Here is a 14130-nt window from a genome sequence, read left to right as displayed (position 1 = left end):
GAGCCCTCTGGTGGTCCTTCCGGGCATAACAGAAGGCTTGCACTCCTGTCTTCTGGTTACTTCTCACCGTGTCCCTTCAGCTCCTATCCTTGTACGGCCTAGTTTTTCCTAGGTCATGATTGTAAAGCGAGGATTATTATAATATTGGAGTAAAGAGTAATTGCTACAAGCTAATGATTAATGATATTCATATATAATCATCTATATTATTTATATCGAGTATAACTATTCTTATCTTATATATTTTATTATACTGGAATAGCTCGTGCCCTCAGTCTCTTGCCTCGGCACCCGGGTGGCTTGCTGCCCACAATGTAGGGGCTACAAAATAGGCCACAATTAGGGGTGTGGATTTTAGTTAATTGAGATAGGAAGTTACTGGAGATATTTCAGCAAGAGAGTGAGTGATCCATGTTTTAAAACATCAGTCTAGCTGCTGTGTGGAGAACAAAATGTAAGGGAGCCAAGCACAGAAGCTGGAAGACCAGTTGAAACGGCTACTACAGCTGTCTAGGTAGGAGTGGTCAGATTCTGGATGTACAGCCAGGAAAATACAACGATGGGATGGCTGTGGAGTACAAGGCAAAGAGAAGAATCAAGGGTAACTCTCAGGTTTTTGTTTGAATAAATTAGATGAATGGAGGTGTCTAACTGAAATGAGGAAGACTGAGAGAGAAGCACTTTGAGGGGTAAGCAGAAATCAGGAGACTGGCTCTGGCTATTGATGCCTGATATACATTTAAGTGGAAATGACAAGCAGGCAGTTGGACATAAAAGTCTGGGGCTTATAGGAAAGGTCCAGGTTGAGAATATAAATGTAGAAGTCAGCAACTTCTACATGTTATCTAAGCCACGACATTGGGTATCACCTTGGGATGAGGGTAGACAGAGGGGTAATAAGCTCAGGGACTGGCAATATTTACACAGGTCAGGAAGAAGATCAAAGAATAATGAAGACAACAGAGACTAGTTGACGGAGGAGGAAAATTGGGGGCAAACGGTGTCCTAGAAGCCAAGTAAAGAAAATGAGAAGAAAGAAGTGATCAATAAGTCAAATGCTACTGAAAGGCTAAGTAATATAAAAAACTATTGAAATTTGATAAGAGATCAGAGCAGAGAAATGGTGCTGGCAATAGCTGAAAAAGGTACCTTGGCAGGCAGATTATATATATATAGTATATATATATACCATTACTTTAATTACTAATTAAAAGACTCACTAAATATATGTATGTATATATACTATATATACACATATATAATACATATATATAGTCTTTTAATTAGTAATTAAAGTAATAGTACAAAAGTAATCAGTGTCTGTGATACCACTGTGTTACATGATACATAGTTTAAAAAAAACAAATAATCTGAAACTTTAAGGGTTACTCCATGAAAGACAAAAATAAGTTTCTAAAATTGTGATACAATTCACACACTATAAAATTCACTATTTAAAAATATGCCAATTCAATGTGGTTGGTAGGTGACAAAGCCAAGGCTACAGCCTAGGTCTTTCACCTCACAACAGATGTTCATCCCACTACTATGTTAGCTAGCACATTAGTTAGCACAAGACACACTGTGGTATGGGAAGCAATGTGCTGAGTAAAGAAAGAGTACTGGATTAAGTACTGGGGAAGCCAGGTTCTGTAAGTGTTACTAATTCACTGTGTGGTCTTGGGCAATGTCCGGAGCCGTGTAGCCCGGATATTGCTGTGGCCTCTGTTGCTTAAGCTCCACATTGCGGAGACAAGATGGCGCACTTCCTGGTTCTTCATCATCAAACCTTCCCGCGCGCGCGAACTTTTCCCGCCGCGGGTAAATTACCTCCCGCGCCCGGGAGAGACTAAGCCTACCGAGCATGCGCCCGGTGACGTCTTTCATTCCCCGCCTGCTCCTAGCCCTTCCCCCTATTGTCAGCCTATAAGGCGTTGCTTTTCCACCATTAAACGAGACTTGATCAGAGCACTGTCTTGTCTCCATTTCTTGTGTCTCTTGTCTCTTTCCATTCCCACCCCCTCCTCCAGGGTCTGCGTTGTTCATCCCGCGGGTCGGGACACGTGGCGCCCAACGCCGGGCTTGGATACGAGGGAATTGCGTGAGGAAGAGGGCGCATAGGACGGCCGGCAGCTAAAGTAAAGAGAAATCCCTTCAACCGCCGCGGGAGCCTGCTGCGTCGGAATTAAGGGTAAGTTCCGCGCCCGAAATGGGACAAGAATTAAGCCAGCATCAAATCTACGTAGGACAATTAAAAGAGGCTTTAAAGACACGGGGAGTAAAGGTTAAAAGTGGTGACTTATTTAAGTTTTTTGATTTTGTGAAATATACTTGTCCTTGGTTTCCTCAGGAGGGGACCATTGATGTAAAAAGATGGCGTAGAGTAGGAGACGCCTTTCAAGATTATTATAATACCTTTGGCCCCGAAAAATTCCTGTAACTGCCTTTTCTTACTGGAATTTAATCAAAGAGTTAATAGATAAAAAGGAGGCTGATCCGCAAGTAATGGCTGCGGTCGCCCAAACAGAGGAGATTTTAAAGGTCAGTTCTCAGACAGACCTCAGGAGCCCCTACCAGATAAGGAAATGGACCTTATTTCTCTTGAGAGTGATGATGAGGGGGCCAAGGCTCCTTCTGTAAAAGATAAAGTGGTGCCAGACAATAAAAAACCTAAAAAATACCCAATTCTGCAAACATCACAAAACAGTAAAAGTAATGATAATCCTGACCCATCAGAGGTAAATTGGGATGAGTTAGAAGATGAGGCAGCTAAATATCATAATCCTAACTGGCCTCCCTTTTTCTCGCGCCCACCTCCCTATAATGGGACACGTGGCGCTTCTCTGCGCCCACGTAATGGCAGTAGTTAATCCAAAAGAGGAACTCAAAGAAAAAATCGCTCAGCTAGAAGAACAAATTAAGCTAGAAGAGTTACATCAGTCATTAATTACTAGGCTACAAAAATTAAAAACAGGAAATGAGAGTGTAACCAATACAGAGAACATGGGAGGTTTCCCTCGCCCACTTCAGCGGCCCGGACAACATGCCCCAAAAGGAAGATTTTCTACTAGCCGAGATAGAGAAGAATCCTCCCCTAAAGATATCTTCCCGGTAACTGAAACAATAGATGGACAGGGCCAGGCCTGGAGACATCATAATGGATTTGATTTCACTGTCATAAAGGAATTAAAAACTGCTGTTTCTCAATATGGAGCTACTGCTCCCTATACTCTTGCTATAGTAGAGTCTGTGGCCGATAACTGGCTTACTCCAACAGATTGGAACACACTAGTTAGAGCAGTTCTTTCAGGGGGAGATCACTTAATTTGGAAATCAGAGTTTTTTGAAAATTGCAGAGATACAGCCAATACACAGCTCCTGTTACACCGCCTATCAAGAATGTACCTCTGGCGGTAAAACATATTATACTGCTATCCTAACTAGATCTAGAACCCCTACTTTAGGGGCCAGTATGTCCCTTCAGTTCTAGGAAATACCAATAACCTTGTAGCAGCTGGCTGTACTGGTATTGTAGGGCAGCCTATATGCTGGAATACTCGCCCTCCTCTTCATATCTCTGATGGAGGAGGACCACAAGACAAGGCCCGAGAAATCATGGTACATAAAAAACTTGAAGAATTACAAAAGTCCCTGTTCCCAGAACTCCACTACCACCCTTTGGCCTTGCCCAAAGCCCGTGGTAAAGAAAAAATTGATGCACAGACTTTTGACCTCCTCACTGTTACACATGGTCTGCTCAATAATTCCAACTCTGGTCTAGCCAGTGATTGCTGGCTGTGCTTACCATTGGAAATCCTGTTCCTCTTGCCATACCCAGTAATGACTCATATTCCACATCCAATCCTTCCTGCCCCATCATTCCCCCCCTTTTAGTGCAGCCCTTCGAGTTTGCTAACTCCTCTTGCATCTATTCCCCGTTTCGTAATGACTCATATGATATTGATGTAGGCATAGTTGAATTTACTAATTGCTCTATTGTCTCTAATGCTTCCCATTCCCTGTGTGCCCCAAATAGTTCAGTTTTTGTATGTGGCAATAATAAAGCATACACATACTTGCCCACAAACTGGACGGGACTTTGTGTCCTAGCCACCCTTCTGCCAGATATAGACATTATTCCTGGAGATGAACCTATACCTATTCCAGCCATAGATCACTTTTTAGGAAGACCCAAAAGAGCAATACAATTTATCCCTTTACTTGTAGGATTAGGCATAACTACTGCCGTAACGACTGGGGCTACTAGCCTAGGGGTTTCTGTTACTCAATACACCAAATTATCTCGCCAATTGATCTCAGATGTACAGGCCATTTCAAGTACTATACAAGATCTACAAGATCAGGTAGACTCTCTGGCAGAAGTAGTGCTTCAAAATAGAAGAGGCCTAGATTTACTAACTGCAGAACAGGGAGGTATCTGCTTAGCTCTACAGGAAAGGTGTTTTTTTACGCCAACAAGTCCGGGATCGTCAGAGACAAAATCAAACGACTGCAAGAAGATTTGGAAAAACGACGGAAAGAAATGATTGAAAACCATTTTGGACTGGTTTCCATGGACTCCTCCCCTATATTTTACCCTTGTTAGGCCCTTTGCTTTGTTTATTGCTGTTACTTTCTTTAGGACCTATAATCTTCAATAAGCTCATGACATTCATTAAGCAACAAATCGAGGCAATCCAAGCCAAACCCATACAGGTCCATTATCATCGCCTTGAACAAGAAGATCACGGTGGTCCATACTTACACTTGCTATAAACCACCTTCCTTGTGCGCTGAACTGGACAGCCAATGACGGGTAAGAGAGTGTCATCCCTCACTAACCTAAGACAGGAGGGCCGTCATAGCTACTGCCTAATCCCATGACGGGTACCAGTGAAGAGATGTGTCACTCCAACCTAAGACAGGCGCAGTTCCCGAGGGAATATCTTCTAGTCGTTTAATAATATAATAAAAAAGGGGGACCTGTCCGGAGCCGTGTAGCCCGGATATTGCTGTGGCCTCTGTTGCTTAAGCTCCACATTGCGGAGACAAGATGGCGCACTTCCTGGTTCTTCATCATCAACCTTCCCGCGCGCCGCCGACTTTTCCCGCCGCGGGTAAATTACCTCCCGCGCCCGGGAGAGACTAAGCCTACCGAGCATGCGCCCGGTGACGTCTTTCATTCCCCGCCTGCTCCTAGCCCTTCCCCCTATTGTCAGCCTATATAAGGCGTTGCTTTTCCACCTTAAACGAGACTTGATCAGAGCACTGTCTTGTCTCCATTTCTTGTGTCTCTTGTCTCTTTCCATTCCCACCCCCTCCTCCAGGGTCTGCGTTGTTCATCCCGCGGGTCGGGACAGGGCAAGTTGCTTTGCTTGTGTCCATGTCTACAAAATGAGGCTGAAGCATCAGATGAGTTTCAGGGTCTCTTCATTAGAAACATTTTAAAGAAACCACCATTAAGCAGAATAGCTTTTAAAAACAAAACAAAACAAAAACCTTAAAATGTCAGAACCAGAAGAGACTTAAAAAAATCATTTAAGCCAGTAGTTCTCAACCTGGAAGTAACTGTTAAAATGCAGAGGTAATAGAGACATGTGAAGAAAAATCCAGATATTCAGGCCTAAGAAAAGGTCCAAAAATCTGTTAATTTTAACTAATTCTCAAAGGAGTCTGATGTAAACAGATTAAAGCTGTTCTTTACGATCAGGCTGACAGGCTAGCCAGGAGACAGAAATCCAGGTATAAGGCTAAAAGGGTCCAGACAATAGCTTCTGGAAAGCATGGTTTAACACCACATATCAACTTTAATAGCCAAAACAAATTAAGCAAGCAGCTTTTCTTTATAACTGCCAGGCAGAAGAAAATGCTTTGATGTATTTGGGGCAAAATAACACACTGCAATGATCTAAGTCAAGTTATTCTGTGATGGAGGCGGAAAGATTATATTTGCATACTTATTTTTAAGATCAGGAAACAAGAATTGCTGTGTTCTTAAAGTCAGTTTCATAAGAGTAGAAATTCACATCTGCTTAGGGAAAACTAGGAGCATATTTGCATCTCTTTATTGTACTTCTTTATGGCAAGTAAAACTACAGCTGCAGAAATAAAATAAAAACCCTCCCCGCCAAAATCAAGACACATCAAATTAAATAAATTATATTAGGCTAGGTGTGGTGGTGCACGCTTGTAAACCCCGCACTTTGGGAGGTCAAGGCCATTGGATCACCTGAGGTCAGGAGTTCGAGACCAGCCTGGCCAACACAGTGAAACCCTGTCTCTACTGAATATACAAAAGTTAGCTGGGCATGGAGGCACACGCCTGTAATGCCAGCTACTGGAGAGACTGAGGCAGGAGAATTGCTTGAACCTGGGAGGTGGAGGTTGCAGTGAGCAGAGATTGCGACAAATTGAGACTGTCTTAAAAAAAAAAAAAGCAATTATATTAAAGGTAATGGCCTCATTCCCACAAAGCAAAAGTCTATTAGTTCAGATCCTGCTCCAGAGAATAACACTTTTTTCCCCAAGTTCTCTCCCACAGTACCCTCAGTCTTCAAACAATTAGAGGCACCATCCTCTAAAGCTGATTCTGAAGACTGAGGTGATAGATCTCAAGTTGTTTCTGTGCGAAATTCAATGCTAAAAGTACTTATCCTGTGTTGATCACTATAGAGAAGCACTCACAGGAAAAGGGGCAAATACAAATTGGTGAAATAATACAAGATAGTATGTCATATTAAGTGACAGTTTAATTCCCATGTGCAGTGTAAGTAGTAGAGGAATTCAGAGAGGGAACAGTTCAATATAAGGCTGAAAATTAAGTTTTCCAAGAAAAAGCACTCAAGCAGCTCTTGACTATTTTGTCTCTTCTGTCCCTCACTTATTGGATCTTTCAAGCACTCTTTTGTGAGACCTTTTATCTATTTCTGCTACTCATGTTGGGGTTCTCATCACCTTGTCATTCTATTTTTACCACAGACAGCCCCGCACAAAGAACATTTACTTCTAGTAGATTCCAAAGGACAGGGAACAGAGCTGGGTGCGGTGGCTCATGCCTGTAATTTCAGTACTTTTGGGAGGCTGAGGTGGGCAGATCACTTGAGGCCAGGGGTTCAAGATTAGTCTAGGTAACACAGTGAGACCTTGTCTCTACCAAAAAAAAATAGTACAATAAAAAGGGCAGAGGAAACCAAACAAAAAAACCCAAAGAACATTTACCAGCACTATACAACGTGATCCTTACTATAACACGTATGAATGCCCACAATATTTATAAGGAAATTTCAATTCAGCAATATCACACAACTTATCCAAGGTCATGTGGCTTTTATTAGGTAGGTGCAAAAGTTATCGTGGTTTTTGCCATTACTTTCAATGGCAAAAACAGCAATTACTTTTGCACCAACCTAATAACATGCTGCACTAAAACTCAAATTTGTCTCTTTTTATTATATATTATACACTACTGTGTATATGGCCTTATTAAGAAGTCTTCTAATTTCTCTCTCTCCAAACCATCTGACTAGTTTTCCTAGAAACCACTTTACACAGTCTCAAAACCCTTCAACAGGTTTCTTCTCCTACTTCAAGCAATCCATGGCCTCCCTAATCGGATTTTATCTACTTGTCACTACAATTCCTTTAGAGAGCCTTCTAGTCAACTCAATAACTGAGAAACATTAAACACCATCATATCTGTGTACCTTCACTCAAGGAGACTTTTTTACCTGGCATGTCTTTCCTTTCTCCCCCCAAATAAGGTGCCAGTTCCACTCTCAGGAATGAGGCCTTTCCTTGAGGCTCTTACTCTTCTTTTTTTTTTTTTTTCCGAGATGGATTTCCCTCTCGTTGCCCAGGCTGGAGTGCAATGGCGTGATCTTGGCTCACTGCAACCTCCACCTCCCAGGTTCAAGCGGTTCTCCTGCCTCAGCCTCCCAAGTAGCTGAGATTACAGGCATGCGCCACCACGCTCAGCTAATTTTTAGTAGAGACAGGGTTTCTCCATGTTGGTCTGGCTGGTCTTGAACTTCCGACCTCAGGTGACCCGCCTGCCTTGGCCTCCAAAAGAGCTGGGATTACAGGTGTGAGCCACCATGCCTGGCCGAGGCTCTTACTCTTATCAATAAGCTTGCAGGGATCACTCTCTCTCTCTCATTTGAACTTCTCTAACAAGTACACACTTGCGCGAATATACCATATACTTCCTTAAATAGATTCAATTACCCCATCTTCTATATTCAGCAGTTCTGAGTGCTCTCTGATATTAGGATTCTTGATTTACTCCTCCACCATCACACATTTGTACTGGCCACTACAGGTAATGCAGATCATTAACGTGTACTGTCTTACTTGGTTCTTCCCAAAACCCCGTGATACAGGTGCCAGAGATTCTAAAATTCCAAATGAAGAAACGTTAATTGACTTGCCAGTCTTCATACTGTTTGCAAGTAGCAGAAATACTTCAAAGCTGAAATCTTATGATCCCCAAATCCAGATTCTTTCAATAACACAATGGTGCCATATACACTGTTCCATAATAATAGTATTCCATACTGCCTTAGCAGAATGCCCATACTTAATGTTTGCTGATGATAATCCCACTGCAAGGAAGAGCAAGAGCAGTTAGTGGGCCAGGTAAGCCCAGGTTGTGAGGTGCTTACCCAGGAAGAGGGAAGGATTTGTGTACACAAATGACGATCAATTCCCCATACTCTCATGTCTTAAAGCAATTTACCATCCCAACCTCCAGAATATGTTTCTGTATCTTAAGGTTTGAGTGTGAGGCCAGGTGCATGGTGACTCATGCCTGTAATCCCAGCACTTTGGGGAGCTGAGATGGGAGGATCACTTGAGGCCCAGGAATTTGACACCACCCAGGGCAACACAGTAAGACCCTGACTCTACAGAAAAGTTAAAAGCAAAAAAATTAACCAGGCGTGGTGGTGCACATTTGCAGCCCCAACTACTCAGGATGCTGGGGTGGGAAGATCACCTGAGCCTCGGAGTTCAAGGCTGCAGTGAGCTAAGATCCATTCTGGGCAATGGAGTGAGACCCCTCACAAGAGAAGTGTGTGAGAACCATGTCTTTCAAAACCAATGACACTCAAAAAGACAAGTAAAAAGACCTGGATCTGAACCCCTCAACATAATCAAGTTTTCATTTCTTAAGCACCTACCATGTGTTATGCAAAGGGAAGTCTGAAAGCTGTTTTCAATTAAATTAAAAACTCCTGTTTACTATAGTAAAGACACCATGCTTAACAATTCTCATCAAACCAGCCCAAGGCTCTACAATGAGAGAACTGGAAGGGAATTTAGGGTTAAGTCCCTCATTTTAAGGCTAAATCTCTCACTTTGCAGATGAGCAAATAGACAGAGAGAGAGCAAGCATATTTCAAGGTCACAAAACTAATCAGAGGCAAAATCAACCCTAGGACGAAGTTCTGCATCCATCTGTTTCTTCCAAGATGCTGTGCAAAGAGCAAGAAGGGCCAACCCAGGGACAGTTTTCCTTTTTTTCTTTTCTTTTAAGCCCTTGTTGCTAGGACTGCAGTTAAAAAAAAAAATTGGATGAGCAGAGGAGGAAAGGGACAAGCGTGAGCGGGCAGCAGTGCACTTGGTAGCAAACAGGGAGGTAGAGGGGAGAGAGGAGAGGGCGGGGAAAAACAACAGAAAGAAAGAAAAATCTTAAAAGCTTCTTGTCAGCCCAGTAGAAGAGTCAATACTCAAATATTTTAAGTATTCGCCTATCATGATAAAATGCCTAAAAACTTAAGTAAGCAAAAGGATAAGAACCACTGTGGAATCTGTAGCAGCACGCAAGGGTGATGGTGGTAGGGAGTTTCGAGAATATCGATTCTTGAATCCTTGGGCTTCGGTTTTCAGTGTCTGTGAAATGGGCACTGGCAACAGTGCACCCAGCACCCCAGGGGAAAAGCGATGGACACGATTAAGTATAGGAATAACCAAATTACCGAAAAAGCTGTGGCGACCAGGACTAGAACACTTGCGAGAAGCGAAGAAGTCCTAAAGAGGAGAGGGTCCAGGTTTGAAGTGTGATCAGGGCAGGTTACAAGCGTGCGTAGGGTTGTCATAGCGGTCACACAAGGGCTCCCCTCAAAAGGCCGTAGAAAATAAGGGAGACGGGGATGGGAAGGTGGGCTCGCCGCCTCCCAGGCCTCCCCGGGATTCAACTTTTCCCAAGAACCGGCTCCTCACCTTATCCAACAAGCCGCTACGGCCACTGCCTGTCCCGCAGTTGGAACCACCGCCAGCCCCACTATTGCCTCCGAGACCACCGCTTCTCCCGCCCTGTGTAGCTGCCGCCGCCATGTTGTGCGCCTCTGCGACTCCCTCCCCTCCGACTTGTCTGAAGCCGATTGGCTAGAGCTGACAGCGTGACGCGCCGCGCGGAGTCAATCGGGATCCGTAGTTTGGGGCTTGCTGGCGCGTGGTAGTCAGAGGACGTGGCCGCGGGGCTTGCTGGGACTTGTAGTTAGACGTCCTGGCTGTCGGTTGCCGCCTACACTGTCTGCCGTCGCGTCGCAGTTACTAAGGCGTGGGAAAGGTAGCGGCAGGCACCACCGTGGAGCGGCTCAGAGATCCCCGGGAGGGTCGCAGGCGCGCATCCCTCCTGACTGGGACTTCGCCTCCGCAGACCCATCGGAGGCTGAAGCGACGCCGGAGGCAGGTGCGACTAAAAACTTAGTTTCCGAGTTTGTCTTTCTCAGGCCCAGGTGTGGAGTTTCCGAAGGAGTGGGCAGGAGCCCGTCCTTCATCCTTTTCTAGCCTGGTTGTGGCACTTACTGATTATTTTCTCAAGCAGCTGTCATTTTAGCTGTTAGTAATGTTTTCGTGTTACGGAGAACTCACATTTACTGAGTGCCTACTGTCTGCCAGGCAGTATCCTATGTGCACTTCCAGCCATTTTCTCTCTCACTGAGTCCCGCAACATCCCTGTTAGGTGAGGAGGAAACTAAAGAACCTACCCAAAGCCAGATAGCATGTATCTGAACTCGGTTTTCAAGCCGGCATTAAAAAAATCAATATATATCCCTTCTGACACTCTGCGTTTACGGTTTTAGGATGTAGTAGGAGTCTACATTTTAATTAACAATTTTTTTCACAAATATATATTGAGCACCAATATTGTACTGATGGATACAAGGGATCAAGATAGACCTGGTTGCTACTCTGGTGGAACTCCTACTCCATGACAGAGTTATCAAATAGCAGAATTGTATTATACTATGCTCTATTAGATTGTATTGTTTTTTAATTCCTATATATCCCCCATAAGCATCTAAATAATTAAATAATTTTGAGTTGCTTACTATGTAGCAGGCCCTATTCTAGTCACCAGGGATATGTTCCTGAATAAAATAGACAAAAACTTGTCTTGGGGAAGCCAAAATTCATGTGAAAATAATTATTATCTAGGCTGGGCATGGTGGCTCACGTTTGTAATCCCAGCCGAGGCGGGCGGATCACCTGAGGTCAGGAGTTTAAGACCAGCATAGCCAACATGGTGAAACCCCGTCTCTATGAAAAACACAAAAATTAGCTGGGCGTGATAGCGGGCGCCTATAATCCCAGCTACTTGGGAGGCTGAGGCAGGAGAATTGCTTGAATCTGGGAGGCACAGGTTGCAGTGAGCTGAGATCAGAAAGAAAAGAAAATAATTATCAGTAAATAACTAAATTATTACTAAAAAGAAAATAATTTTCACTATATAACAATAACATAAGATGACATTTCATTACCTCTCTGAAGCAATCCCTGGACACTGTAGTCAGATGCTGCTGTAGCTTGTTGCCATTTATCTTTTACAACTTCTTATTTTTCTTTTATTTAAAAGAAAATGAGATGATATACCATTGCCCTAGTCACTTTTTTTTTTTTTGAGACAGAGTCTCACTCTGTCACCCAGGCTGGAGTGCAGTGGTGGGATCTTGGCTCACTGCAACCTCCGCCTCCTAAGTTCAAGCAGTTCTTGTGCCTCAGTCTCCCAAGCTGTAGTCTCTGTAGCTGGGACTACAGACACATGCCACCATGCCTGGCCAATTTTTGTATTTGTAGTAGAGAAAGGATTTTGCCATGTTGGACAGCCTGGTCTTGAATTCATGACCTCAAGTGATCCATCTGCTTCAGCCTCCCAAAGTGTTGGGATTACAGGTACAAACCACTGTGCCAGGCCAACCTCTCATCTTTCAAGATCCAGCTCTAATGCCACCTACCCTGTGAAACTATCCCTGATACTTGCTTCTTCTTTCTTCACCCACTGCATGAAGTGCTCCTGTGGCATTTTGTTCATGGGTTGGGTTAGTTCAATTAACACTCATTGAGACTCTTCCTTCAGTAAGCCAGGTCCTGTGTAAGATGCAGGATAAAGAGATAAGTAGGAACCAGGCATGACCTGATCTTGGAGATACTCACAGCCTGGTAGTGAGGTGGGGAACAGACAAGGAAGCAGGCATTATATTACAGTGTGGTATAGTGCCTGTATTAGTCCATTTTCACACTGCTATAAAGAATTGCCCAAGACTGGGTAATTTATAAAGGAAAGAGGTTTAATTGATTCAACATGGGTTCTTTTCTATTTCCCTAAGTATTGACTGGTCTGAGAAATAAAGAGAAAGAGTATAAAAGAGAGAAATTTTAAAACTGGGTGTCTGAGGGAGACATCACATGTCGGCAGATTCTGTGATGCTCCCTGAGCCGTAAAACCAACAAGTTTTTTATTAGCGATTTTCAAAAGGGGAGGGAGTGTACGAATAGGTTGTAGGTCACAGAGATCACATGCTTCACAAAGTAATAAAATATCACAAAGCATCACTTGGACTTGGGAAGGGGAACATCACACACCGGGGCCTATCATGGGGAGGGGGGAGGGTGGAGGGATTGCATTGGGAGTTATACATGATATAAATGATGAATTGATGGGTGCTGACGAGTTGATGGGTGCAGCACACCAACATGGCACAAGTATACATATGTAACAAACCTGCACGTTATGCACATGTACCCTAGAACTTAAAGTATAATAAAAAAAAATAAATAAATAAATAAAATAAAATAAAATATCACAAAGCAAATGGAGGCAGGGCGAGATCACAGGACCACAGGATGGGGCAAAATTAAAATTGTTAATGAAGTTTTGGGCATGCATTGTCATTGATAACATGTTTATCAGGAGACAGGGTTTGAGAGCAGACAACCGGTCTGACCAAACTTGATTAGGCAGGAATTTCCTCATCCTAATAAGCCTGGGAGTGCTATGGGAGATCAGGGCTTATTTCATCCCTTTGTCTACTATCGTAAAAGACAGCCATCCCCAAAGTGGCCATTTCAGAGGCCTCCCCTCAGGGACGCATTCTCTTTCTCAGGGATGTTCCTTGCTTAGAAAAAGAATTCCATCCTGGCTAACACGGTGAAACCCCGTCTCTACTAAAAAATACAAAAAACTAGCCAGGCGAGGTGGCGGGCGCCTGTAGTCCCAGCTACTCAGGAGGCTGAGGCAGGAGAATGGCGTGAACCCGGGAGGCGGAGCTTGCAGTGAGCTGAGATCTGGCCAGTGCACTCCAGCTTGGGTGACAGAGCGAGACTCTGTCTCAAAAAAAAAAAAAAAAAAAAAAAAAGAAAAGAAAAAGAATTAAGCGATAGTTCTCCTATTTGCTTTTGAAAGAAGAGAAATATGGCTCTGTTCTGCTTGGCTCACAGGCAGTCAGAGTTTAAAGTTATCTCCCTTGTTCCCTGAACATTGCTGTCATTCTGTTCTTTTTTCAAGGTGCCCAGATTTCATCTTGTTCAAACACATATGCTCTACAATTTGTGCAGTTAACACAATCATCACAGGGTCCTGAGGTGACATACATCCTCCTCAGCTTACGAAGATGACAGGATTAAGAGATTAAAGACAGGCATAGGAAATCACAAGGGTATTGATTGGGGAAGTGATAAGTGTCCATGAAATCTTCACAATTTATTTTCAGAGATTGCAGTAAGACAGCCATAAGAAATTATAAGAGTATTCATTTGGGGAACTAATAAATGTCCATGAAATCTTCACAATTTATGTTCTTCTATCATGGCCTCAGCCAGTCCCTCCGTTCGGGGTCCCTGACTTCCTGC

General features: G+C 43.5%; 2 protein-coding genes across 15 annotated transcripts in view; one reads left to right on the top strand and one right to left on the bottom strand.

Annotated features, from left to right (window-relative positions):
* Window positions 1–10369, bottom strand: part of SPCS2 (signal peptidase complex subunit 2) — a 32248-nt gene extending 21879 nt beyond the window's left edge. Inside the window, exon 1 of the mRNA XM_033204695.1 lies at window positions 10219–10369. Within this exon, the coding sequence (XP_033060586.1) occupies window positions 10219–10332 (114 nt within the window). The 5' untranslated portion in view covers window positions 10333–10369. The remainder of the gene's footprint in view (window positions 1–10218) is intronic.
* A 66-nt stretch (window positions 10370–10435) lies between these two features.
* Window positions 10436–14130, top strand: part of XRRA1 (X-ray radiation resistance associated 1) — a 101606-nt gene continuing 97911 nt past the window's right edge. For 8 of the 14 annotated variants that reach the window (XM_033204684.1, XM_033204685.1, XM_033204678.1 and 5 more), the window contains exon 1: window positions 10436–10690. The gene's annotated coding sequence lies outside the window, so the exon portion shown is untranslated. The remainder of the gene's footprint in view (window positions 10691–14130) is intronic. The other 6 variants (XM_033204689.1, XM_033204688.1, XM_033204686.1 and 3 more) reach the window with 3 other exon arrangements.

This window comes from Trachypithecus francoisi, unplaced genomic scaffold, assembly GCF_009764315.1.
Source record: "Trachypithecus francoisi isolate TF-2019V2 unplaced genomic scaffold, Tfra_2.0 Lachesis_group8, whole genome shotgun sequence".
NCBI classification, from domain to species: Eukaryota; Metazoa; Chordata; class Mammalia; order Primates; family Cercopithecidae; genus Trachypithecus; species Trachypithecus francoisi.
This window is presented reverse-complemented; position numbering and strand designations above follow the sequence as displayed.